Source organism: Canis lupus, chromosome 14 (genome assembly GCF_011100685.1).
Source record: "Canis lupus familiaris isolate Mischka breed German Shepherd chromosome 14, alternate assembly UU_Cfam_GSD_1.0, whole genome shotgun sequence".
In the NCBI taxonomy this organism is placed as follows: domain Eukaryota; kingdom Metazoa; phylum Chordata; class Mammalia; order Carnivora; family Canidae; genus Canis; species Canis lupus.
In genome coordinates, this window is record NC_049235.1 from 9558988 (window position 1) to 9583835 (window position 24848).

The following is a 24848-nucleotide window of genomic DNA, read 5'->3' on the forward strand; positions in this document are numbered from 1 at the left end:
CTTTTTGTGAAAACCAGATGTTCCTAAATCCCTTTTATTTGACAGAAAGCCTGAGGGTAGAAATACTTGAGGAAATATATCAGAACTGAATAACATTAACATCCAACCATCTGTATGTTATTTCAGTACTTACAGAACACTTTTTATACAGTATTCATAATCATCCCTGTTAGCTTATCAGGTCAGGAATAAATTTTCTTGTTTTGATAAGAAAAAGAGACTCAGAAGTTAATTTATTGGCTTGGAGTTACCACATTAAAGGGTGGCCAAGTCAAGCATTTAACTTTAGCTTTCTGACTCTCAATAGAATGGCCTTTCAACTGCACCAATTAGAGTCACCAGAATATATTACTTAGGCTTTAATAAACGACTCAAAAATCGGTGGCTTGCAAAAACAGTGGTTTTTTTTCTCACCTGCTTTGCTTGTCAGGGATTTACAGTTGCACTGCCGAAGGACAGCCTCCATATGGAATAGACCATTCTCCTGGAGGAGAGAAGAGCAAGAAGCAACTACACAATGATGCTTAAAGCTTGTTCTGCTCAGGCATGGTATCCATCATATCTGTTCCAACTCATTGTTTAGAATGTATCACATGATGAACCTTGATAAGGATGAAATGAAGAAGAAAGTTCTTCCCCAAGGAGCAGTTCATAAATCATATGACAACGGGCAAAGATGTGTAATCTTACTATAGGGGAGAGCAGAGTAAATAATTGAGGGCAGTAATATATAAGAGAAATGCATGAATTGAAAAGGACACAGAGGGAAGTCTTTGTAATAGAAGCAAAGCATACATATTCAAAAAAAGAAAAGAAATAAGAGGTTATAGAACCTGGGAAAAGCTTACTGTGTGAGAAGAAGAGTTATTGATGATAAGTCTGCAGGTTATTTATTTATTAAAATTTTAGGTTTCCAGAGATTGACAATAGTTGTTTCCAGTGACAAGGAAGTTGGTTGGAGGCAGTGTCAGATGTGGACTAGCTGAGGGAAAAAGGTCAAAAGCAAAAGCTGTACATCAGGCACAGGTGCTAAATTGCTGACTTTGGAATTTCAGACTATTAATTTGACAGTCCAACTCCCTTTTGGAAGTGCTGAGTTATATAGGTTTACTTTCCTATAAACTCCGTCAGGTCCTAAAACCTATATAAAGTGCCTGAAATGATTCTACTTTAAAAATTTAATAGAAAACCCAGCTTGCTTCTTTTTCCTTCCTTTTTTTTTTTTTTTTTTTGCATTCCTAGGTCACTGAACCTAGGAATAAATTTAAGGGCTTGGGATTATATTTGATAGACTAGATACTTTGTTAGAACATGGTAATGATGTACTCAAGGTCAATTGTTAGAGTCCAGCTGAGGATACAGTAAATTCGTTTTTCTGACATAGCCATAGACATTATCCTTCACCCTGCTCAGCTATCACACATTAGCCAGAGGGACTGACTAACCACTTGGCCAGTACAAATCCACCACTTGTAGAAAAATAACTCAAAGTGAATGCTCTGAGTGTACAATTGGATTTCCCACTCATGGAAGTCTGAGGCTGTTTCTCATTGGCTGCTCTTCTCCATGTGGTGATTTAGGGACCCCTATTTATTTGATGCTATAGTGTCCCCATCCTCTAGTGCTTCATGAGCCTAAACACCCAGTCAGCAAAAAGGGAAAGAACTATAGAGAGAGTACACATGCTTCCTAGTTTCTTGTAGTAAATGCTATAAAAACACTTTTATGACATTTGTCCTTTATTTTCACATTATATTGGTTGAAAACTAGTTAAAAGGCCACACTGTTCCTAGTCAGAGTGGTCTCCGACTGATCAGGAACTTCCCAGAAACAATTCCATAAAATGGAAGGAGGAACACACATTTTGATACCTTTGCCATACCCATTGTGCCAATTACAAATACCTGTTTTTTTCCCCTCAAAATACTCTCCTTGGTAAGCTACTATATTTATAACTTTGCACCTAAATTGCTTGGTTAAAAAAAAAAAGAAAAGAAATGAAAAGTAAAGGCCTATTTTTTCTGAAACATTAAAAGAGAGGGTACTCAGTGCTGTTTCAAAGGTTTCACTTGGGTGCAGTTACTCTGAAGTCGGAAGCATCAATAGTTTGAACATATTTGGAACTCAACCTATCAGATTTACCAATGGAATAATTTGTCCACATAATTCTCTACTCCTACTCTTAGGAACACATTTTAATAACAGCATCCAGATGGTCCTCCAACTTAAAAATAGTTTATGTTCCAGAATTCTGTTTATAATTGATTTGTGGTCTTTGAGATATTATTTTATACATACAGTGGTACATATGGCAATTGTCTTTATGCCATCCATAAAAGTTCATTTAATCCATCATCTAATAGGACCTTTGCAATGAAAACTGTAGTAAATATTGTTTTTGTGATGTTGGTAATTAACATAGAAGCCTACACATGCAAAGTCATTTTCTGAATATAAAATATTTAATTAAAAATGTTGACACCATAATATAGAAAATAGCTATTATAACTGCACGTACTTTATTTGATAATAACTGGGTTTTATTTAGGAAAATACAAGTTATGGTACCTTATTATTTAGGAAAATGCAAGTGTTTTCACACTTGGAAAAGTCCACCTTCTATCACAGTGAAGTATGATCAAAGTTAACAGCCTCGATTTTAAAATACTTGGAACAAGTCATAACCAGTTTTATTGCAAAAGATCCCTGTACACATTTACATTAATTCTGGTACCTTAATAGGCTGTCTGGCAAGCCATTTCCTTACAGAAACATGCATTATAAGAAATGAGAAATGCCCATCCCTTCTGGATATTAGCTACTTGTCACACCTGGGCAACAGTGTTCACATCAATGAAGCCTGTGAACATTACTCTCCATTTATTCTAAGTGAAAAATGGCATGACTTAAGGAAAAGTACAAGATAATGTAAATAATCTCTTACCAAAAAACAATATACTGAACCAAAAATATGTTATGGCTTTTATTACGAAGCTAAAAAAACTCTTTAAGATCCAGGCTGTGATTATGAGTGTGAGTGGCTGAGATGGATGGAGTAAAGGAAAACATCATTAGAAATGAGGAGGATAAAGAAAATAATCTGAATTATAGATCAAGGGGATGGAATAATCAGGTACATAGATGTAGAATTTATCAAAAATAACCATGTTGCTGGAGATAGAGAGCAAGGCTGTGAGCCAGAGCTAGATCCTTCAGTGAAAAGGCAAATGATGGCAGGTGTAGGAATAAGATGAGAGAGGATAGAGAGCTGAACGTTGTGACAGTTAATAAGGCAAGGTATTTGAGGAAAAGGATGAGTCTGCAATGACCCAGAAGTAGCAAAGGAGACTAACGAATGCCTTAACCTTATTGTCTTCCCTGAGGGATATGGATAAAGTGTGGTTGTTTAGCCATCACTTGAAACCTGGGAGGGGAGATGATATTTTTAGGAAGAGAGAAGAAGTTTCAGTTAAGGCCACAGAGTAGAGGTAGGGAGGAGAGGCTGGGGCTATAGAGGAGTTTGTGGACAGTCGGCATTACCGAGCACTCTAAAATTGGCTTACAGGTGAGGGTGGAGTAAAGACCTGGCTGAGTTTCAATAAAATTCCAGTATTCTCTGGATAGTTCAGTAGAATATTTAATGTTAGAGCTTCATCATTTTGAAAGCTGATTGATGATTACAAGAGTCATCTGGTGACTTTAGTCTCAACAGAACAACATAAGGCTCCAGGAGGAGAAGACTCCCTTAGATACCAGTGAGTCAGGCCATTCAGGACCTAAGCAGTGGTCCAGCTAATCTGAGGGGAGTCAGAATGAATCATCTGCATTCAGCATATCAATGAAACCAGTTCTGGTACCATGCTTTTTGGGAGGGGGGACATCTGGGGTTACTTCTGGGTTTGCTCTCCCAGGAGATTTCGATGTTTGGGATTTCTCATTGATTATTGGCCCTAGAATATGCTTTACAAGATTCTTGATTTAGCTCAGACTTCACAAGTCTCTTTCTCTAACTTACATCATTTGCAGCACTACCAGGAGGGTAATATGAGTGTCAAGAAATAGTCCTGGTAGCTGGTTAAAACTACTGTGGTAAAGACCTTGAGTTAGTTTCTAGAAGCTTCATTCAGAGTACATGCCTCTGTTAAGCTGGATACGGTTTTTCAGTTTTAGATGGGATTGTAGAACAACCAAGCTCTTTTTCACACCACAGAGTTTATGAATGATCTATCTGTAGGAAGAGGAACTTTTAGCTGTGACCGAAAAGTATAAGCCTGCTGAAAGCATTCTCCACCTTTCACTGGTTGTTATTTGATACCCACAACTTCTTTAGTCTGTGATTTCTGAGTGTTTCGATGTCTCAGATCCATTTGAAAGAATTCTCTTTTCCTGAAAGCTGTCATTACCACAAAGAAGGGAGCTTCCAACATGAGGTACTTAGTGTCAATTGATGTGCACAGTACACTGAGCAGATCACTGGCCTGGTTTTAGCAGCATGCCTTCACCATGGCTAGGTATGATGACTTGGGGAGGTCACTGTACACACACACACACACACACACACACACACACACACGTAAAGTTTTAATTCTCCTGAATGCCTCTGCCGTAGCTGGCATTCAGGCAGATCCTTGTGTCTGTATCAGGCATGACAGATGGACAGTAGTACAAAGTCTAAAACAATGTTAGGTCTGAGGCTTTTCCACCATAGAAATCTGGCTACTTTGCCCTTCATCTTCTTGTGGGAGCATCAGTTCCAGGAATGAGATTTGCTTACACCCAAGCCATCCCTTTATAGCTTGTCTCAGAAATGGTGAGAAGAGGAGGCCAGAACTACCAGCGCTTAGGCACTGGGCATGCGCACAAGACAAGAGTAGGTAAAAACCTTGCTGGGGAGAGGAGTCCTGACCCCTGAGTTATGAAAGATGCCGTTCGTCAGAGCCTGGGACACCCGGAGGGTTTTGCATCTTTGCGACAGCGCCCGATACGGAGTCGCAGCCCTTCCGAGAGGTCACATTGATCTCTTGCCCAGCTCACCTGTCTTAGGGCTGATCATAGCAACGCAGCCAGTCTTAATGTTCTGTCTCTTTAGAGACAGTCCACGGACGAGGGGTGGGTGGACGCTAACGCTTCCGTCAGTGTTCGCCGCACTCCAGCGAGGGGTGCTCGTCACCTCCCTCCTGTCTCCTTTTCCACAGCAGCCAGGCGCTGCAGGCACTGGAGGAGGAGACTGAATCTCCGAAAAATGGTTTCCGACTGTGTCTCCTGAGCACTTGGAGCTCTAACCTGAACGGGACTGTACTTTCTAAAGGCTGAGGTCCTACATATCATGAGATCAAAAGCACCATGAACGTGCTGATGTGAATATGTCAAAGGGTGAGCGGTGGGGACAGAATGGGAGCTGGGCGTGGGGGGCGGTGGTCACGCTCCTTGTTTCCACTCCAGGGAGTGGTGCGAGAATGCGCTGTTCCGTCTATTATGCACTATCTTTTTCATCTTTCCCACATGGTTCTCAATCTATCAGTCCCCCCCCCCACCTCTGACCAATAAAGCATTTTTTGCCTTATTTCCTGGGCAATAATGCATTTTTTCCCCTAGATGTGTATATTTAGTGGCGCAAAGTTATGCATAATTTGCTTTTATAATTTGAGAATCTAATTTGTATCTTTATTTATAACCACTTTATAATGTATATGTTTATTAGTCATGTCTTATCTCTTTTTTGATGAGATACAGCCAAATATGACTTGGTTTTATTGACTATGTCTACCGGCTTTAGTTTCTTGCCTCATTCATTTCTTTTTTTTTTTTTATATGCAATTTGCATGCATTCTCTTATTTAATTCTCCCAATAATCCTACCACATCTTTTTTTTTTTTTTGTATAGACAAAAGTTATTTCTTTTTTTTTTTTTTTTTTATTGGTGTTCAATTTACTAACATACAGAATAACACCCAGTGCCCGTCACCCATTCACTCCCACCCCCCGCCCTCCTCCCCTTCTACCACCCCTAGTTCGTTTCCCAGAGTTAGCAGTCTTTACGTTCTGTCTCTCTTTCTGATATTTCCCACACATTTCTTCTCCCTTCCCTTATATTTCCTTCCACTATTATTTATATTCCCCAAATGAATGAGAACATATAATGTTTGTCCTTCTCCGACTGACTTACTTCACTCATTCATTTCTTTATCTCAGATCGCAGATATTTCCTTCCTTCTACAATTATTGAGTTTATTTTTCACTTTGACTAGTTCCACAGTTAATTTTAAGACTTAACTATTTCCTAAGGTTGTCATTTTAGTCTCTGAACTTTTCTTCAAGCATCATTTCAGTTGCATCCACAAATTTCATATGTACTGCTCTTATGCTTGTCCTTTTCTAAATAGTTCATAATTTTCTTTTAATGCAAACTACTTACAGGGGTGCCAGTTATTTTACAAAAACTTTTATTTATTTATTAGTTATAGTTCTAATTTGATTGCCTTTTAGGGGGGATGAAGGTAGCTTATATGTTCCTGAATTTATTTGTGTTTTTTGGTAATCTAATGCATGATCAATCTCTGTGAAGAGTCCATGATGTTTTAAAATAATGCAATTAAAATGACAGTTTTGTTACTTGAGTTATTTATTTTTAACCTTAATTTTATGTTGTATATTTAAATTTAAATCTCTGAAAAGGTGATTTAAAAATCTCACAAAATGGATTTGTCGATTTCTCCTTGTATATCTATGACTTGCTTCTTCACACATTGTAATAATGTACTGTTGGATAGACAGGTAGTTGGATAGGTAGTTACATGGATCGATCTTTGTATAATTTAAGATTTTTTTAAAGGTTATATTTATTTTAGAGAAGGAGAGAGAGCCCATGTGAGCAGGAGAGGGCAGCAAGAGAGAATCTCAGGCAGACTCCTTGCTGAACGGAAGCCAACATGGGGCCCAATCTTAGGATCCTGAGATCATGACCTGAGCTGAAATCGAGAGTCTGACACTTAACTGACTGAGCCTCTCACATGCCCTTGCATATTTTGTTCCATATTAATATTACCATTCCATCTTCTTTACTTTTTTTTTCTGGTACATTTTTTCCATTTAGTTCATTCTTAGCCTTCATCTATAGTGTTCTCTTTATTGAAATAACATTTAAAATCTATTCTGATGAGCTCTGTTTTTTAAGTGGGGAATTTAATCTGTATCATGAAAACTACTGATTTATGTTTGCCAATTTACTTGATTTTATGTTTACTATAATCTCATGTTTCTATTCTTTTTCTTTTCTGAGTTTTTGCTAACCAATGATTTTCTTTCTTTTTTTTTTTGCATTTTGATTGTTCAGAAGTGTAGATTCTACTTCAATTTTTTCCTAGGTCACCCTCAAATTTTAAACATATACTTTTATATTTTTGTTTTGTATTTTGTTTTAGTTTTTTTTTTCCTAACAACATCTAATACTAGTTTAGTACTATATTTTTTTAACTTTATACCATGTCTTGTTCCTTTTTCTCCTGGTCAGCCTTGTGAGCAGTTTGTTATTTTTACAGTCCCTTCACAGAATTTTTTCCTTTGTTGATTGTTCTCTATTTTGCATCTGCTTTCTGTTTCATTGAGTTTTATCCTTCACCTTTATTATTTTCTTCCTTTTATGTTCATTGGGTTTAAAGTCTATCTTTAGTTTTGTGGGGTAGATACTTATAGCAGGATCTCTTCTAATACCTGCTTTAGCAGTATCTTCTAACTTTTGATACATTGTATCTTACTATTCAGTTCAAAATATTTTCTAATTTTCACTATTGGTTCTTCTTTGATTTACAAGTGATTCTGAAATGTGTTGTTTGATTTTCAATCATTTGGTGCTTTTCTTATATCTTTGTTATTTATCTCTGTCCTGATTCTACCTTCCACCCTAATTACACATTAATCAGATAATATATTCCAAACCTCAATTCTTTGAAATTTGTGAAGACTGCTTGGAATGTAGTCCTGTAGTAAATTTTTTCTCTGTGTAATTTAACAGTTCATTTTTTGTTAGGTTTTGAAAATTCATGGCTAGTATCTCTTGAAGCTTTTTTTTTTCTTTTTACTGATTATCTTTCTCTTATTTTTCTGGGACTCCAAATACATATATATTCAAGTTTTGTATCATGTTTTATACATCTCTAATCATGTTTTCTGTATTTTTTAAATTCTTAATTATAATCTTGATACTTCAGTATGGACATTTGCTACTTTGCTATCTTCCAGTTCACTAGTCATGTCTTGTGCTGTATCTAACCCACTGTTAAACTCATCTATTGAATTCAATTATTATATTTTTCAATATATTTATGTTCAAGTTTTTGTAAACTTTTGTCTGAGAAGCCCAGTATCTAGATCACTTGTAGCATTACTTTCACCCTTTGATTTTTTCCCCCCTTGACTTTGGTCATTTGTTCCTGTGCTCTGGCATGCCTGGTTGGTTATCTTTAAGTAAATACCTGACACTGTACATTAAAAAAATGCAGATGTTACAGATGTTTGATTTTCCTTTAGAGAAGCTTCAACTTTACTAGTCAACAATTAAAGTAGAGGCATTTCACCTTAAAATAGTCCAGGATTGCAATTCTATGGGTTTGTCTATTTTTGATATTTCTTTTATCCTAGCGGATATGTCTTCAGATATATTAGCTAAAAGTCCAGGATGTTTAAGACTACCCATTCTAATTAAAGGACCTGAATTCCAACTTCTGTTTCTCTGCCTTCACGATACAATTGCATACACCATATAGCTTGTTACCCTCTGAATCTGAATTATGTTTGATTTTTAAAATTATTATTATTATTATTATTATTATTATTATTACTACTACTACTACTTTAGCCTGTTGCTCCTCACACTTAGGATTCAGCAAGGTCTCAAGAAAAAAAATCAGTATAAAACATCAGGTTCACTTCTCTGTGGTACCTTGGAATCTTGGGTGTTCAAATCCTGGCTGCATTGGTAACCTTGAATTCCAGTTTTTGTCTCCTCAGCCCCATGAGACTGCTGAAAGGTCTTTCTTAAGATTTCTGCCCTCCAACACTCATACACTGAATCAGCACACTCCTTATGGATAAAAGTGGAGAATGCCTGGCTCACATCAAGGTTTGTGTTTTTGTTTTTGTTTTTTTTTTTTCCTTCCTAGGATCTTGGCCCCTTGAGTCCTGGCTGCCTTGGTTCTTCTCTGATACCTCCAAACATCCTTTCTTTCTTTTTTAACTTCATGATTCTTTAATAGTTATTCTCAGTGGGTGGCTTGGTTTGATTATAGCTACTCCTTTATAGCCAGAATCAAAAGTCTTTCTATTCTGAAGTTTTAATTTTAATGATGAAAATGTTAACTTTTCTGATATTGATTGGATACTTTTTCTGAACACATTTATTATTCTTTCAAAGCTTTCAAAGATAATTAATTTTACCTCAAAGGTCTTGCATTAACTCTATTGGATCACTTCCTTTGGGTTTTTATTATTCTCTTTGTGGAGTCTGATACTTCTCTTTCATAGTATTGGTTCTCCATAAGTATTTGCTAATTCTTGATTGTATATTCATCTGTATTTGTGATTCCCAGTTTTCTGCCTACTGTGTTGTCCGCAGCTTGTGTCTGTTGGCTGAGAGATGGAGTGGTGTACATGTGGAAACAGTGTGGTGGCAATTTGTCTCCTAAATGAAGATAATCCTTGACTCTCTGGTGGCCAGTGGTTCCATCAGGTACTTCTCTGCTCTGGCCAGTGCAAACTCAATGCAAATATCTTTATTTAGAAAGATTAACTTATCCAGCTGTTTGGGCAAATATTTCCAGCTTGATGATCCTATTAAGTTCAACAAGACAGAATCCTAAGAAAGCTGCTCTAGGATCAATGGTAAAGTTCATATGGAAAGTAGCTGACCAATAGCTGCAGTCTTTAAAAAAAAAAAAAAAACTCTGAATTCTCAGTTTAGTATTAATTTGGTGCTTTAGCTGAGTTTCTTAATTTTTATGAAATTTGACCCAATTCTAATAGAAAAATGATTTGTTTTCCAAATTGGTAAAGATTCAAATCATTATTGCCTTACTCTTTCACATTGCTGTGTATCTCTTGGAGCCATTTTGTGTATAAGGATATGGGCTTTCAAGAGAGACAAACCTCAGCTGTATCTTCATGAGTTGTTTGAAAATGATATTTAAATTCTCCAAAATAGACCCACTCCTGAATTAATAAAATTATCATGAGGGGTTAATGTACATAAAAAATTTGGCATAATGATGATTTATTATCCCCAACAGCTAATAGGTATTTTGGTTATAAGTATTGTGTAGCTCCTAAATTCATATGTTAAATAAAATCAGAAATCTGAAATATTGTTGATATATTGAAGCACAAACTAATTACAATGATAGAACTGATAGAACTCTTTGAGTGATATTATTTCTTCACTTGTGTTCAACGTGCTCAGAGTGCCATAACAAAGTACCAAAGACATGGTGGCTTAATATAAGTTTATTTTCTCATAGTTCTAAAGACTAGAAGTCACAGATCAAGGGGTGGACAGTATTGGTTTCTTCTGAGGCCTATCACTGGCTTTCTGATGGCTACCTTCTTTCTGTGTCCTCAGCGGGTCTTTCCTCTGTAAACACACATCCCTGATGTGATTGTTGGCTCTCATCTCTCATAAGGCCACCGGTCAGATTGTATTAGGGACCACCCTAAAGACCTCATTTTCACTTAATTACTTCTTTAAAGACTCTCTCTTCAAATATTGTCACTTAGGATTAGGAACTTGACACATGAATTTTGAGTAGGATGTAATTCAGCCATAACACCATCTCTGTTGGTTCTTATTTACTGTATAAAGTAATATCACCAGGAAAAAATAGTATTTCTATAACATCTTATGCCTTCACAAAAGTTACTGCACTGAGATACTGATCTAATTATTTTGGCTTTAGAGAGTTATATGGGATGTATCTATAGGAATAAAGATTTAGTACCTTTTACAAAATTATTGTTGGAACCTTTTCCATAACGTTACCAAATTTCCTTCAGTAATGAAACCTAAATAATAAATTTCTCCTCTAATTTAAATTCCAGCAAAGCTTCTATCTCCAAACAATGATAACTGTAGGATTCAAAATATTTTCTTTTCAAAACAATAAATAAATAAATAAATAAAATATTTTCTTTTTGCTGACTGCCAAGAAAAAAAAGGATTATATAGCTCACAGATAAATTTCATTCTTGCAGTAATTATTTCCTCTCCCTTGCTTCTTTCTTTAAACTCTTGTTTATTTGTTAATATTATGTTTATTGTATTTTCTATCTGTTCAAATAGATACTATTGAAATTACTATAATTAAAGGTGTCTCCATTACCGTTATCTTTAGTTCTGATCATGCTGTTGCAAAATGATAAAGTGCTAAAAGGCAGCATGGAAGCAGGAGTCCATGGAGGGAAACATGGAGAAAAATACCTGTAAGAGATAAGCCAATAAACATTCAGCGATTAAATGCCTCACATTCATTTCCATATGCCACTGTAGAAAATGTGACACCTTTGTTCAAGAAATTATTTTTTATTATGTTTCTATAAATAATATTTATGGAGAATAATTGCAAATTAAAGTCTACATTTTATTGAATCATGCTCTACTTTAAAATATCCACATTATAAAATGTCTATCAGACTTTAATAAAAAATAAATTACTGTATTTACTAACTCAATATTAAATATCATGTATATTTAATTATAAACACTCATTATAAATCCAATATCTGTTACTCCTCTTTAGAGGATCATGAGTTTGCTTCTACTTGTCCTTTTCTACCCTTGGCAGAGCTGATATTTTACTTGTTGGTTGATGCGTTATTATTCTGTGCATCTGGTTCCCACCATTCCCAATAAGTCTGAGGTTAAGGATTCAGACCTCACATGTGAACCAGCCCAGTTCTGCATCCATAGGCTTTGTCCTTTAATTTGACTCTTCATTTTTAACATGTGTCCTGAGCAAAAGGGGATATGATGAGAGACTGCAAGTGGGTCAGAGCAAACCATCTCCATCTCTCCTAATGAAAACACAGTGTAATGTTTCTGACCTGTGGGTGGGTCAGCAACACTGATTTCTACCCGACGAGAGAAGCACAACACTCAGGGTGGTGCTTTTTCCCAGAATGAAACTAGACTATGAGTCTTTGAATATGCTGACCCTAGATTTTCCCACATGCATTAAGTAATATTTCCATATGAATAGATAGTTTGTGCCCATATCTTGTGTGGGTGCATGTGTGTGTGTTTTATTTAAAGAGCTAAAAATAAAAAAAAAAATAAAGAACTAAAAATCTTGAGGTTTTGAAAGAGCAGTACTATTAAGTCTTACTGTGGGAGGGACAGAGGAAGATGAATAGAGAACAGGGTCAAGGTTAAGTTATGAAATTAGTAGGTATCACTTACTGACTACCATGTGCCAGATGCTGTGCCAATATTTTACATTGACTGTCTCCTAAAGTTCTTCAAGTTAGGTCCGTGGAAGCTTACAAATACTGTGACTGGATTACCCTCGGCTATAATGTTCTTATATTTGGGAAAGATCCAGGGCTGAGTGCAGAGCTCTCATATTCCCAAATGGAGACCACTGACTTTTAATTTATATTGTCTGTTGCTAAGTTGAGAATATTGTCATATTTCCAGTTAAAAAGAAGAGCATCATGTTTATCCATCCAAGAGTTTCTGTCTCACCTTAGATGTTGATTTGAGACATTTTCTATTTTCCAGCTTTAGAATCTGATTTATTGTTTCCCTCTTGAAACTACATAGGTCATTTCCTTTAAATGCCAAATTTAAGAGTTAGGACCTATATCCCAGGATGTAACAAATGTATGCTGACCAGGCAATGTTCCTAGGGTTGAGTTTGTAGCAGCGAACCAAATAGGTAAAAACCTCTGTACTCATGGAATTTTTATTCTAATTAAGGGAAATAGACAATACATAGATTAAATTAGTAAAATATATATAGACTTTTATGCTAGAAAATGTTAGATGCTGAGGATTAAAATAAAGCTGAGGATTGCTGGTGGAGGATGGGAGTTATAGTATTTAATAGTTTAGGAGAGATCTCACTGGGAAGAACAGATCAAGAAAGAACTAAATGAAATGAAGGAACAAGCCTTCAAAATATAAAAGCCTCAAAGGTGAGGCTTTTGAATCATCATATACCAACCTCAAAGGTGAGGTTGGTATATTCCAGGATCAGCCAGTAGGCCAGTATGGTGGGAAGAATGCATGAGGGAAAGAATAAAGCCCTGTCAGTTCAGAGGACCCTGTTGGTCATAGTAGGCACACCATCAATGTGAAGTCATTATAAAGTTTTGAGAGTGAGGATGGCCTACCTGACTTATGAATAATGGGACTATTCTGGCTGCTGTGTTAAGATCAATCTGATGACCAGGCAGAAGGAAGCAAGGGAAAAACAGCTTTAGTGATAAGTTGACTAAGAGCAATGTAGTTCCAGTAGGGGTAGCAGAAAATGACCTGTCTGAATAAATACTGAAGGTAGAATCACTAGGATTCTTCATAGATAAAGAGTGTTAAGAGAGGAGTCAAGGACAATTTCAAGGGCTTTGTCCTTTGGAAAATTAATGATGGAATTAAAACAAAGAAGATGACCAGAAGAGTAAATTTAGGAATAGACGGCATTCAGATGCTTGTTAGTTTTATTTATATATCAGACATCCAAAGGGAATACCCAGAAGGAGATTAGATTTCCTGAGGGAAGTCTGGAATTTGTCCTCATCTAAATAATTTTTCAAAGCAGAGCTACCTATATTATTTGTAGGGCCCAGGGAAATATCAAAATGCAGGTGTATGTGTTCAAAAGTTATTAATAATTTCAGAATAGTGATGTCAGAGCATTAAATCAAGTGTGAAGGGAGCTCTGAATGAAGGGACCTGTGTGCAGGTAGCACACTTAGGAAGCCAGTCCTGGTTTAAGGCCATAATGCCAAAGGTGATGATCAAGAGAGCAATGAGAACACACAAAGAGAGGGAGATGAGAGAGAGAGAGAGAGAGAAAGAGTTAGATACCTAAGGATTGAAGCCTGGGGTGTATCAGTACAAAAATGACACAGACATGAGGAAGATCCCTCAGAATTGGCTGAATAGAAGAAGCCAGCAAGGTATTTGAAATAAATAATACAGAAGCAATGATAAATTTTTAAAAATATTTTATTTATTTATTCATGAGAGACACAGAGAGAGGCAGAGACAGAGGCAAAGGAAGAAGAAGGCTTCTGGCAAGGAGCCCGATGTGGGACTTGATCCCAGGACCCCAGGATCACGATCTGAGCCGAAGGCAAGACTCTCAACCACAGAGCCGCCCAGATGCCCCTGACAAAATGTTTGATAGAGACTTGGTGATGGTTCACCAGCATCTAGGCTCAGCCAGAAGGGTTGTATTATTGCCTTTGATGTTTGCTGTACCCAACTGCTAGGGAATGTTGCATGATTGGTTGATTTGGGGCTTTAACCACCACAAAGCAATTCCACAGTTTCTTTGTAAACTTGTCCGTTTAAAAAAATTTTTTTAAATAACTTCTAGTAAGGAGATTTGCGGTCCATTGACTGAAGCTCTGCTGAAAAGCAGGAGAAAATTCATTTCTGGATTCAGGTGGCACTTTGAGGGAGATACAGATGAGGGGATAGATAATAGAAACAGAGAAAGGCAGGCTTTAGGTGTTAACATAACTGTCTCACTGGTCAGACTGTGTGCAAAATAGCCAAATAAATCTGGCTGACTGTAGCAAAAAGTGAGATTAAACCATCCAAGGAAAGGCAGAGATATTCAGGAATAAATATTCAGGAATAAATAATGAATTTGTTTCTTATCACATGGCACAAACCTGCCTTGGGTTTTAGGTCTCAAAATAGGTCACCTTTGTTATTAAGGGGTTGAAAACTTACCAGATTGGATTGTCCGAGTCTATGGAGTTCTCTGTGCAGGTAGAAGACTGACATTTTTCCTGAAGTAGTATAATCTCCTCCCTCCTCAACTCTTCCAGGCCATGACCTACATTCAAGAGACCCTGGATGGGCACAAATGACCCCTTTGGACAATGAAGAGTTACCATAGCAAGTCCCAGAAAAGGTGTCGTGGTAGCGTGTCCCATTGTGCCAGCTCTTCCTGACTTCTCCACAGATCACTGACACCTGTTTCAGTGCATCTGACTCTTGCAGGTTCAAAATGTCTCTGGAGTGTGGAGGCAGAAGTGACAGGCTACCAATGGCCATAATAGAGAAGGTAGTCACCTTCCTCCAGTTATTAATGTTTTGAAGTGACAGGGGGCAGAAGGTGGGGCACAAAAAAAAGTTGGAAAAAAGGATACATTAACATACCCAATACCACTGTCAGCATCCCTCAATGGATTTATGTTGGTTAGAGGGAGTTAGTATTGTTCCCTTCTGCTTTCCGGGAAGCTGTAACTTCGATGCAGAGAGTTAATGTGTTATCCTAGGACTGTAGCCCAGACAGTGCATATAGCCTTGACATCAGCAAATAGAGTTGACTTTTGGGCAAAATTTTTATTCTGCCTGCTTTGAAGTCAGATTACAAAAGGCTTTCCCTTGACACCGTATTGTTAGAGCATAGCAGTCAGCTATTCACTAAACAAAACTGCTTTGGATACTGACTCATAGGCCCCTCTCTTATCCTGTATACCTGGAAGGATGCTTTGTTAATGTCCTTTTAGATTCAAAGTTGTAAGGTAAATGATCTTTGTTGAGCTACTGCTATTTTGAACCTGTGAGGCATTTTACAAAGATTATGTCATTCCACTCTGTAACCCTTCTATGAGAAAAGTATTATTTTCCCCCAACTTCATAGGTAAGAAATTAAAGGTCAGAGATGAAAATAAGATCACACAGCTGTCCAATTGCCAGGGAAGTTTTATTAGTGTTTAGATTGTCACCTGGTGGGTTGACTTGAGGCTTTTACCACCCACAAGGCAACTCCAGAGATTTCTGTAAACTTCTTTATCTTAAAAACAACAAAAGCAAAAACTATAAGCTGTGGTGTTCCTTTCTTACAGGGCTCAGACAACTAGAATTTTCTATAGCTATACAAAAATCCACGAGTCCTTTTGGAATCAAATGCTCATTTTCAATCTTCTAATTTCTACATTTATTTTTATGTATGAGAGATATTTGGAATGCAATAATCCATGTTGCTGAAGATTTAGTCTCTCTAGAATGAGAACAGGTGCCATTTTTATTTATTTGTGTGTTATGCCATTGTTGCTTTCACTGGGGTTATGTACATATGCCTTTTTCATTTCATTAAATATTCAAAAATGACGTTCAAACACTTACAGTGCAATGCGCTGTAACAAATGCTAGGTCACTGTAAGGTTCTGGATTTTAGGGTACAGTTTTGTATAGATGCTTTTCTGTATGAACTTCACATGAACATTTTTCAGAAGCTGCTTTAAGAAAGCACATGAGTAAAATCAGCATTTTGGTATAATTTGAAAACAGTGTCTGATAGAGAGCTTGGACATTAAGCATAGTGCTGTTTAATCCTCATGTCTTTGTTTATTAGATCTTCCATTGAGTTGGTTTGCCTAAAGGATAGACTGAAGTAACATATTTAATATGGAAACTAGCAATCCCGAATCTTCTTCGTGCCTAATATTTAGCAAGATTAAATTTATTATATATTACAGACATGATTTGGAATCAGGGAAGAAAATTACCATTTATATTGATGGTAGCAGAGAAAATTTACAAGGTTTTCAAAATAGAAAGGTATTTATGAATTATTTAAACTAGTAGTATGCATTTAGCAAGACCAACAGATTAATATTTATATAAAGAATCCAGCTTATCAGTGTGGGTATTCCCATCATTTCGTGTCTGTTTGACCTCTAGAGGTCTTGTGTTGGTTTGTTGTTTGTTTTTTAAGCTAAAGTGAGGTGGCAGGGTCTGACTGGGACAAAACTGATGGTTACCTATTTCAGTGGCTTTGGGATATTTATGTCTGTAGTTTGCATTTGGGGTTATTGTTTCCCTACTTGAATGTTCTTTCTCTATAGCCTGTTTTCTGCAAAGGCTTCATGCAGCAATGCTCACTGGAGAATAAGTAGAAATTTAGAGAGAATTAACTAACACTTTGAAGTTTGAGTATTCATAATAATAAGTTCCCTAAAAGTAGATGGCAAAGCTTAGGGGGATTTGAAGGTACATAACCACATTTTATCAGGACCTTCTTAATTGTAGTAGATTCTTCGTTCTCTCAAATTTAACAGGGGATTTCACTTATTGGTAGGAGAGGTCATGACATGTAGTAATTTATCATTTGGCAGAAGAATGTATTTGAATCATGTTTCTGTGGAGGCTAATACATGTGAGTCCAACCTAGAATCTGGATTCATACCTTGTCACTTTATGTTTCTTACTTAAAATGTCTTCAACCCTATGTTGTAGCCAGAGCTGATGTCCATTTGACAGAATGGAGAAATTGGGAAGGCATATTCTGTATGATTTGTGTAAATCAGATCTTGTGGAAACCTGATCTAGTAGAAACCTGATCTTCTTGAAGATCTTTACATACCCAAGAATAATTAGCAGTTTCTAGTAGTTTTTTTGTGTGTGTGTAGAATCTTGTATAATTTCTTAGTGGCTTATAAGGAAAAGAATGTAGGTTACAGGCTCTAAGGAAGTTTATACCCTAGTTGTGCATTTCATATAATTTACTGCTAAGTTCATATACATCACAGCTATAAGTACATATAAATCATAGTTATAATTATGTAGTTATGCATTGGTAAGTGCTCTACTATATTAATTTTTCAATGCATTAGTGCTTAGAAGTAAAATAAGACACCATTATAACATTATAATTAAGGTAAGACTTATCGTGGCGGACTTCCTGGAGGAAGTGAACTTTGAAACAAACCCATCTATATCACCTTGTTGAAGGGTAATTCGATACTCACAATGAGGTCTTATGCAAAAGACAGCCTTAGTGGTAAACAAACAGTAAACTCAGTATGGTGTGAATTTCACAGACATGGATAGCTTAGACAGTCTTAGACAGTCTCATAGCTTAGACAGTCCTTTACCTGACAGCTTTGCCTTCTGTTAAGAGATGTGCTGATTCAGGTACTTAGCATTGAAGGTGAATGTTTTTTGATCCTTTATTTAAAAGGATACAATCAGTTTGGATCCTGGGGATTGCCTGATACAACGTGACAACTTTATATTTTCAGATACTGTTAGAGTGAACAGATATTAACGAAATAAAGGAAAAAGGGGACCTCCAAGAGCTTCTTTGTGGCCCCAGTATTCCAAGTTATTTGGGGGGAATTATATTTTGAGCTCAGGACACAAAAACCAGAAGTAGGTCAAAGGTTTTTATTTTTAAAGATGTGGTATGTACCTACAATGGAATATTATTCATTTTTTAAAAAGAAGGAAATCCTGCCATTTGCATCCACGTTGAATCTGTGGACACAAGGCTAAATGAAATTAGCCAGACACAAAAGACAAAGACTGCATCATCCGCTTATATGTAGAATTTTAAATAGTCAGACTCATCAAAGTGGAGGATAGAACAGTGTTTGCTAGGAGGAGGGGAAGGAGGAAATGAGGAGATGTTGGTCAAAACACATACAGTTTCAGTTATGAATGGGTAAGTTCTGGGGATCTGATATGCAGCATGGCAACTGTAGTTTACAATTCTGTGCTAGGTACTTGAAATTCACTCAGTGGGTAGATCTTAAGCATTCTCAGTACAAAAAACATAAAAAGAAACAAGGAAAGAAAAAAGTGATGACTACATAAGGTGATAGATATGTTAATTACTTGAGAGCAAAGATCATTTCACAGTACATATGTTTATCAAAACATCAAGTTGTATACCTTAAATACACAATTTCTGTTTTTCAGTTATAACTCAGTAACACTGAGAAATTAAAAAAAAAAAGATTAAAATTCTATCATGTCTGTTTTCATACCATAATGAAAAAGCCAAAAGCAGTGACTTTAGATTTGGCTTTTTCAGCTCGTTGACCTCTATATTCTGGGAAGAAGAATCTTCCAGAGAGACTGCTCTTTTTAAGTACCAGGGCAGTCCATTTCAGTGCAATAAGTATAAGGAATGAACATAGGAGGAAAATTTTCAAAATGCAGATGTCAAGACACTATCCCCAGAGGGCATATTTAAATGTTGGAGGAAAGAGTGGTATGTATTTTGTAAAAGTAACCACATTTATTTTGATATGATGCCACCATTGAGAAACCCTTTGGGATTATACTTGGTGGTGGTGGGGGGGGGTATTAAAAAATCAAGGCCTTATGGCATGCTTATTATTTATCAAGTTTGATAGCTGAAATTAAGTCATGATGTGAAAATGCAAATGCTAGCTAGCATTATTCAAGCAATGGTGGGCAATAGCAGTGTTCTGTTATATTTCACTCCCACTCATTTCCACCATAAGCTTCTAGGTTAAGTTTATTATTAAAAGAATTATACTCGACCCTCTAATACCTCTCCGAAGAAAGGATGTGTGGCATAAAATGTTAGTCTTTGGCCACAATGGTTTTGTTCCCTTTCTTGTATAGGTTTAATTATAATCTAAAAATGAAACTAAGCTTCATCAGCTTAATTGTTTGTGTTGGTTTTGAGGATTTAGGCTCTATAAACAATACAACCTTACCCACATTTGCAGGTAGGGATAGAGAATTGCTTGATTATTATTAAGGGCAACTTCTATAAGTACCTTCTAATGCACCCTGAACAGAGAAGCTGCAATAATCCGTTATAGAAAAATGGTTGTGCTATTTACTTTATGTTGGATCAGGCTGACCAACATTGATTCTTTCTTTTTTCTCCCCTCAGATGTACATCCAGACAACAACCCTTACTGTCTCCATGAGTTTAAGTGCTTCGGTGTCTCTAGGCATGCTGTATATGCCCAAGGTTTATATTATAATTTTTCATCCAGAGCAGAATGTTCAAAAACGCAAGAGGAGCTTCAAGGCTGTGGTGACAGCTGCCACCATGCAAAGCAAACTGATCCAAAAAGGAAATGACAGACCAAATGGAGAGGTGAAAAGTGAACTCTGTGAGAGTCTTGAAACCAACAGTAAGTCATCTGTAGACTTTCCGATGGTCAAGAGCGGGAGCACTTCCTAATAGATGTACGTTGAACATTCTTCTTCTAGTCTTGGGGACTGTGCTGCATAGTTCCACGGGCACGGTGGTACTCGCACACCATGAGACAATCATGGCAGTTAGAACCATTTGGTTAGAACCAAATAACTTTAAGGCGAGTGGCTTTTCTCTAGAGCGTGACTATGCATACGAAATCTCTTTGACAAAGTATCACATTTGTGGCTCCCTTTTGAGGCATAACCAAGCATCTGAAGCTTGGAATTATCTTCCATTTATAGAATTATTATGTAGCACTTAGAAACTACTCTCCAGTCTCTGTTAGTTCAATATTTGTTGTTCTTTATTGATTTATTGGTTGCTCAATGATCTTACACAAATAAATGATATGATATATAGGTATTTAGGGAAATGAGAAAACTAGTGAGCCAACATGTTAGGTTAAATCATAGTTAATACTTATTATCCCCAAGTGGCCCCCTTTTCGGCTATATTAAGATAATTAGAGCTCTTCTCTGAAAGCTTCATGACCTCAAAATAGGATCCTTCCTGCAGTTACTGGTCTACTTGTCCCTTCCTCACCTACCTTCCTCTTCTCTGTAGTCACCCCTGAAGGAGTGCACCATAACAATACACCACTACTAAGCTAATCCAGTAGAGTGTAACTGGTCCATTTTGGTATCTATGGAAGAGTAACAAACAGGTTGAAGATCTGTATTGTAAAATACCAGATGCTGAGTACAGAAAAAAAAAAAGCAATCTTTATGTTACTAGCTTCTGATGGATCAAAAAGATATAAATGCTAAGGTTCTTGCATTAGACCTCAGACTTCCTGTCTTTTGGAAATATATAACAAGTATTTAATAATTAAGGATAAAACCCTATACAAAAATACTCTCTTCCTCTCAGATTCCTCCAGCAGGCTGTATTCCCTATTCTCTATACTTCTGACAAGATTAAGTGTGGATTTTATCCAATTTAGTTATTATAACAACAGAATCTGCACTAGATTTATAAACATTTCCTTACATAAAGATTTCCAGATGAACATTGTCTACTCTGATGCCCCATATGCAAAAATGGCCTTAAAAGATAAGTATTGATCAATTAAGTTTTTTGGCTATAATTGCTATCAGACTTCTTGGAATTATTGGTCAGATTTTCTGGGAAGATTCCCTTCAGCTCCCTAATAACCAAATTTAGTCACCTGTACATAAAAAAGTCTTTTAAAAATTCCACAAACACTCCCCATATATTCACCTTTCTGTAAACATGAAACCCTGAAAAACTGCAAGAGAAGTTACAATAAAGACTGGTTTTGGTAACAAATCATTATAATCATCTCTGATTATAGGTAAGCAATTTAGTAATAATGGGCCTATTTGGTCTTTTAGCAAAAGATGCACTATAGCTACTATCAAAAGTGTCAGAGTTCAATGCTTATGATTTGAGGGCAGAATCTTATCTGTGTTTTTCTACCTTGAAAGCATCAGAGCAGCCAGTTAAAACCTGTTGTAGGATGCTGGTAAACTGCTGTTGGCCGGCTGTTGGCATTTCCCACTACAACTCATCAGAGTCTGTGGTTGGATTTGGTTTTTGTTTTGTTTTGTTTTGTTTTTTAACAACAATCCAGGAAACTTTCTGTAATGTGGTTGCAAATGGGAACACCCAAACAAAATTGAAATAAATACCAGTCATCCCAGACTTACTTCTAGAAAGTGGCAGGAGAAAAAAAATCAATAAAATTTTCCCACCCTTTTAAAAAATAAATAAATTCCCTGAAGAGGAATATTCCCAGCACTGATAAAGACTAATCCCATATTTAATAGAAGTAAGTCTCATGTTCTTTGTTTTCCTTCTATTATTTTTGGTTGATACTGAAATGGAAATTTTATAACAAGCATGCATTTCCCTACTTTCTCTGAAATAAGAATGAAAGATCTTAATGGAAGGTATGCCTATACTATTCTGGAAGAGTCAGAAACTCACTTTTGGAAGGTGAAAGAAAATTAAAAAGGTGAATCAAGATAAAGTCAATTACTACCTAAAAGGTAGTTAAACTGTACTTTGGCAACTTTAATATATTTATCTTGTAAGTAGTTTGGATTTTAGTAAATTGGGTCCAATGAAGTGATTATAGTTTACACATTTAGGAAAGACAGTGCATATTCTCCTGAAGTCCTATTCCAGGTAACCACTGTTGATCTTTGTTCACTTGTATCACCATGTATCATGGACTCCATATGTCTCTATTAACTTGACTACACGTACTAGTGGCTTTAATTGAGGCAAGTCTTTAAAATCACACTCCCTACAAGTATCAATGACCGTAATAACTTAAATGCAGGATTTTTCTTCTAAAATTGTGCCTATGTTTTAGAAGTAGAACTGAATATTGGAAAACCTGTGTCCTTCAAAATTAAGAGTCTGCCACTCAACCTACTGAGTTACCCAGGCACTCCATGCCTCCTCAGATTTAAAATGCCTCCTCTGGGGTTGGGTGGAGTCTGTTCTCAATTAATTAAGGGCTAGTTAATCTACTGGAACAGTATCCATGTTGCTGCATTCTCATGCTTTCTGTTATGAGACTTGTGACAAGTCACCATTGCAGTGACATAGGAGAAAGTGTTTTGCAAACTATGAATCACCATATAAGTAAGATAGAAGTGTCATTGCTGCCTTGGAAAATCTAGATTGCACTGTCATTAGTAGAAAAGACTTAAAATTCAAAAACTACTCTTTTAGCATCCCTCTTTCTTCATTTTTTAATATGTGGAGGATTTGGATAATTATGGCTGCTATTCCATTGCTGGGATTTTTTCGGACCAATTAGCAATGTATTTATGATGTACATTGCAATGCTTTTCCTTCATGGCCATAGAGCTCTATAAGTCCTTTGCACTTAGAAACTTCATCTTAAAGATTACTTGTTAATGCCAGAAATTCTGGCCACATATTTAAGGTTTTCAAGCTTCAAAATCTACACAGAATAAATATAAGTAATGTGAAGCTGGAAGGGAGGCCAATGAGTCCATGTTAATTACTGAATTTGCAGAGTACTACATTTCACATAAAAAAAGGTCAAGTGTTGTTTCATAAAAGTGTGTGGAAAGGGAGTTAGAAGCAAGTTGATGTGTATGAATTTATCAACTGTACCCAATTAACAAATGCTGTAACATGGTAGTTCTTAAGCTATGTTCATGAATAATTCATGAAAACAGCTGCTGCTGGAGGTGGAACTGCTTTCTCTAGCTTATGAACACAGAGTGGTGTCCACAAGGCAATTCACCATTGCTGCATTCCAGAACTGATTGTCACATAAGTATATTCATAGCCACTGTAAAAACTCCCTAGTAGCTCACATGTACATCTCTCATCCAGTTCGCTCTGTAAAACTTTTGGTATAAAGATTCTCCCAAGACTTCTGCCTCCACAATTTGTCCCTCGTCACTGTTTTCCCATTGACTAAATCATCCATGTCCATAGCCTTGCATCCCTTTTTCTAACCATTAGAAAAATTAAGATAACTTTCCTTTTGTAAATTATAGTCAGAGCTCTCAGTAGAATTCTACCTTCTTTTTCCCTGGGGATAGCTTTGAAGGGTTCAAAAAATGAAGTATGAATCTTTAATTAGCTATAGAGTCTCAAAGTTGGAATGATCCTTGAGTGATCTGATCCAAATCACCTTCTGTTAATTTAACATCTTCTAAACATCATCTTCTTCAAGGCCTTTTGGGTCTTATTCCTCTGTTTCAACCATAATTTTTCTTCCCAGCTATCTACAAACTTGATAAATATTTCCTACATTTTTAGCTACCGTTGAAGATATTGAATAGGGCAGGACATTGAACAACCATTTTAAGGGTTGTTTTTCTAACTGTTATGACAATTTTTCTTCATCTTTCTTCAAAGACTATATGAAAGTCCTTCAAAAACATAATTGAAGAACAGATTTTGTTTTTGTAGAGGGAATTTAGAGGTATATGAGGGCATTATATGTTTAGAAATTTTTTTAAAAATTTAAAAATAGTACACAAGCATAAAAATCACTGTCTCACTTCACACCAACTGAACATCACAGACATCTAGCCTTTTGGAAGGGGTCAGTAGGAAAGTAGGATTCCATATTCATTCTCTCAGACAGCAGCTGCTCCCCCACAAACCTAGTCACCTCCATCCTCACAAAAACCCAATATTATGGATTTTGGACTAGCAATGAAACTGAGGCCCAGTGACTTGATTCACAGATCTTTTTAAACTCATTTTGTAGGGAACAGAATGTAATTTAAAACCAGATAAAAAACCCACTTCCTTTCTATGTGCCACAATAATAGCCTAGAAGTGTGAATAATGGAGACAAGAGAAGCAGATACGTTAGCTTTTTTTTTGGCATAAAGCTCATAATATTCAATGAAATAAAAAAAATAGCAAAAACACATATAATTAGCATTTCCTTAGGCTCTCTGCACTTATTTTTGTGATTGTGAACTTTGTGTGATCTCAATCTCTGCTAGGAACTTGTCAGGTCAATTATATTGATGTAAATAAACTGATTCTATTTCAGAGGAGGAGCTTTATAATTTGCTTATTTAACGTTCAAAAACTAAATAATTACCTAAAAATCTGTTTCATCTTGAATTGGATTTATGTAGTGAAATACATACATATTTAGCATTATTTCATATTTTTCTTCTT

The 24848-nt window shown here is 36.3% G+C and overlaps 1 protein-coding gene across 4 annotated transcripts in view; it reads left to right on the forward strand.

The window, feature by feature from the left end:
- The window catches only part of GRM8 (glutamate metabotropic receptor 8), a 737042-nt gene that overhangs the window by 710820 nt on the left and 1374 nt on the right, over positions 1-24848 (forward strand). For 3 of the 4 annotated variants that reach the window (XM_038556627.1, XM_038556629.1, XM_038556628.1), the window contains exon 10: positions 19881-20182. In XM_038556627.1, coding sequence (XP_038412555.1) covers positions 19881-20177 — 297 coding nt within the window. In that variant the 3' untranslated portion in view covers positions 20178-20182. The remainder of the gene's footprint in view (positions 1-19880; positions 20183-24848) is intronic. The other variant, XM_038556630.1, reaches the window with a different exon arrangement.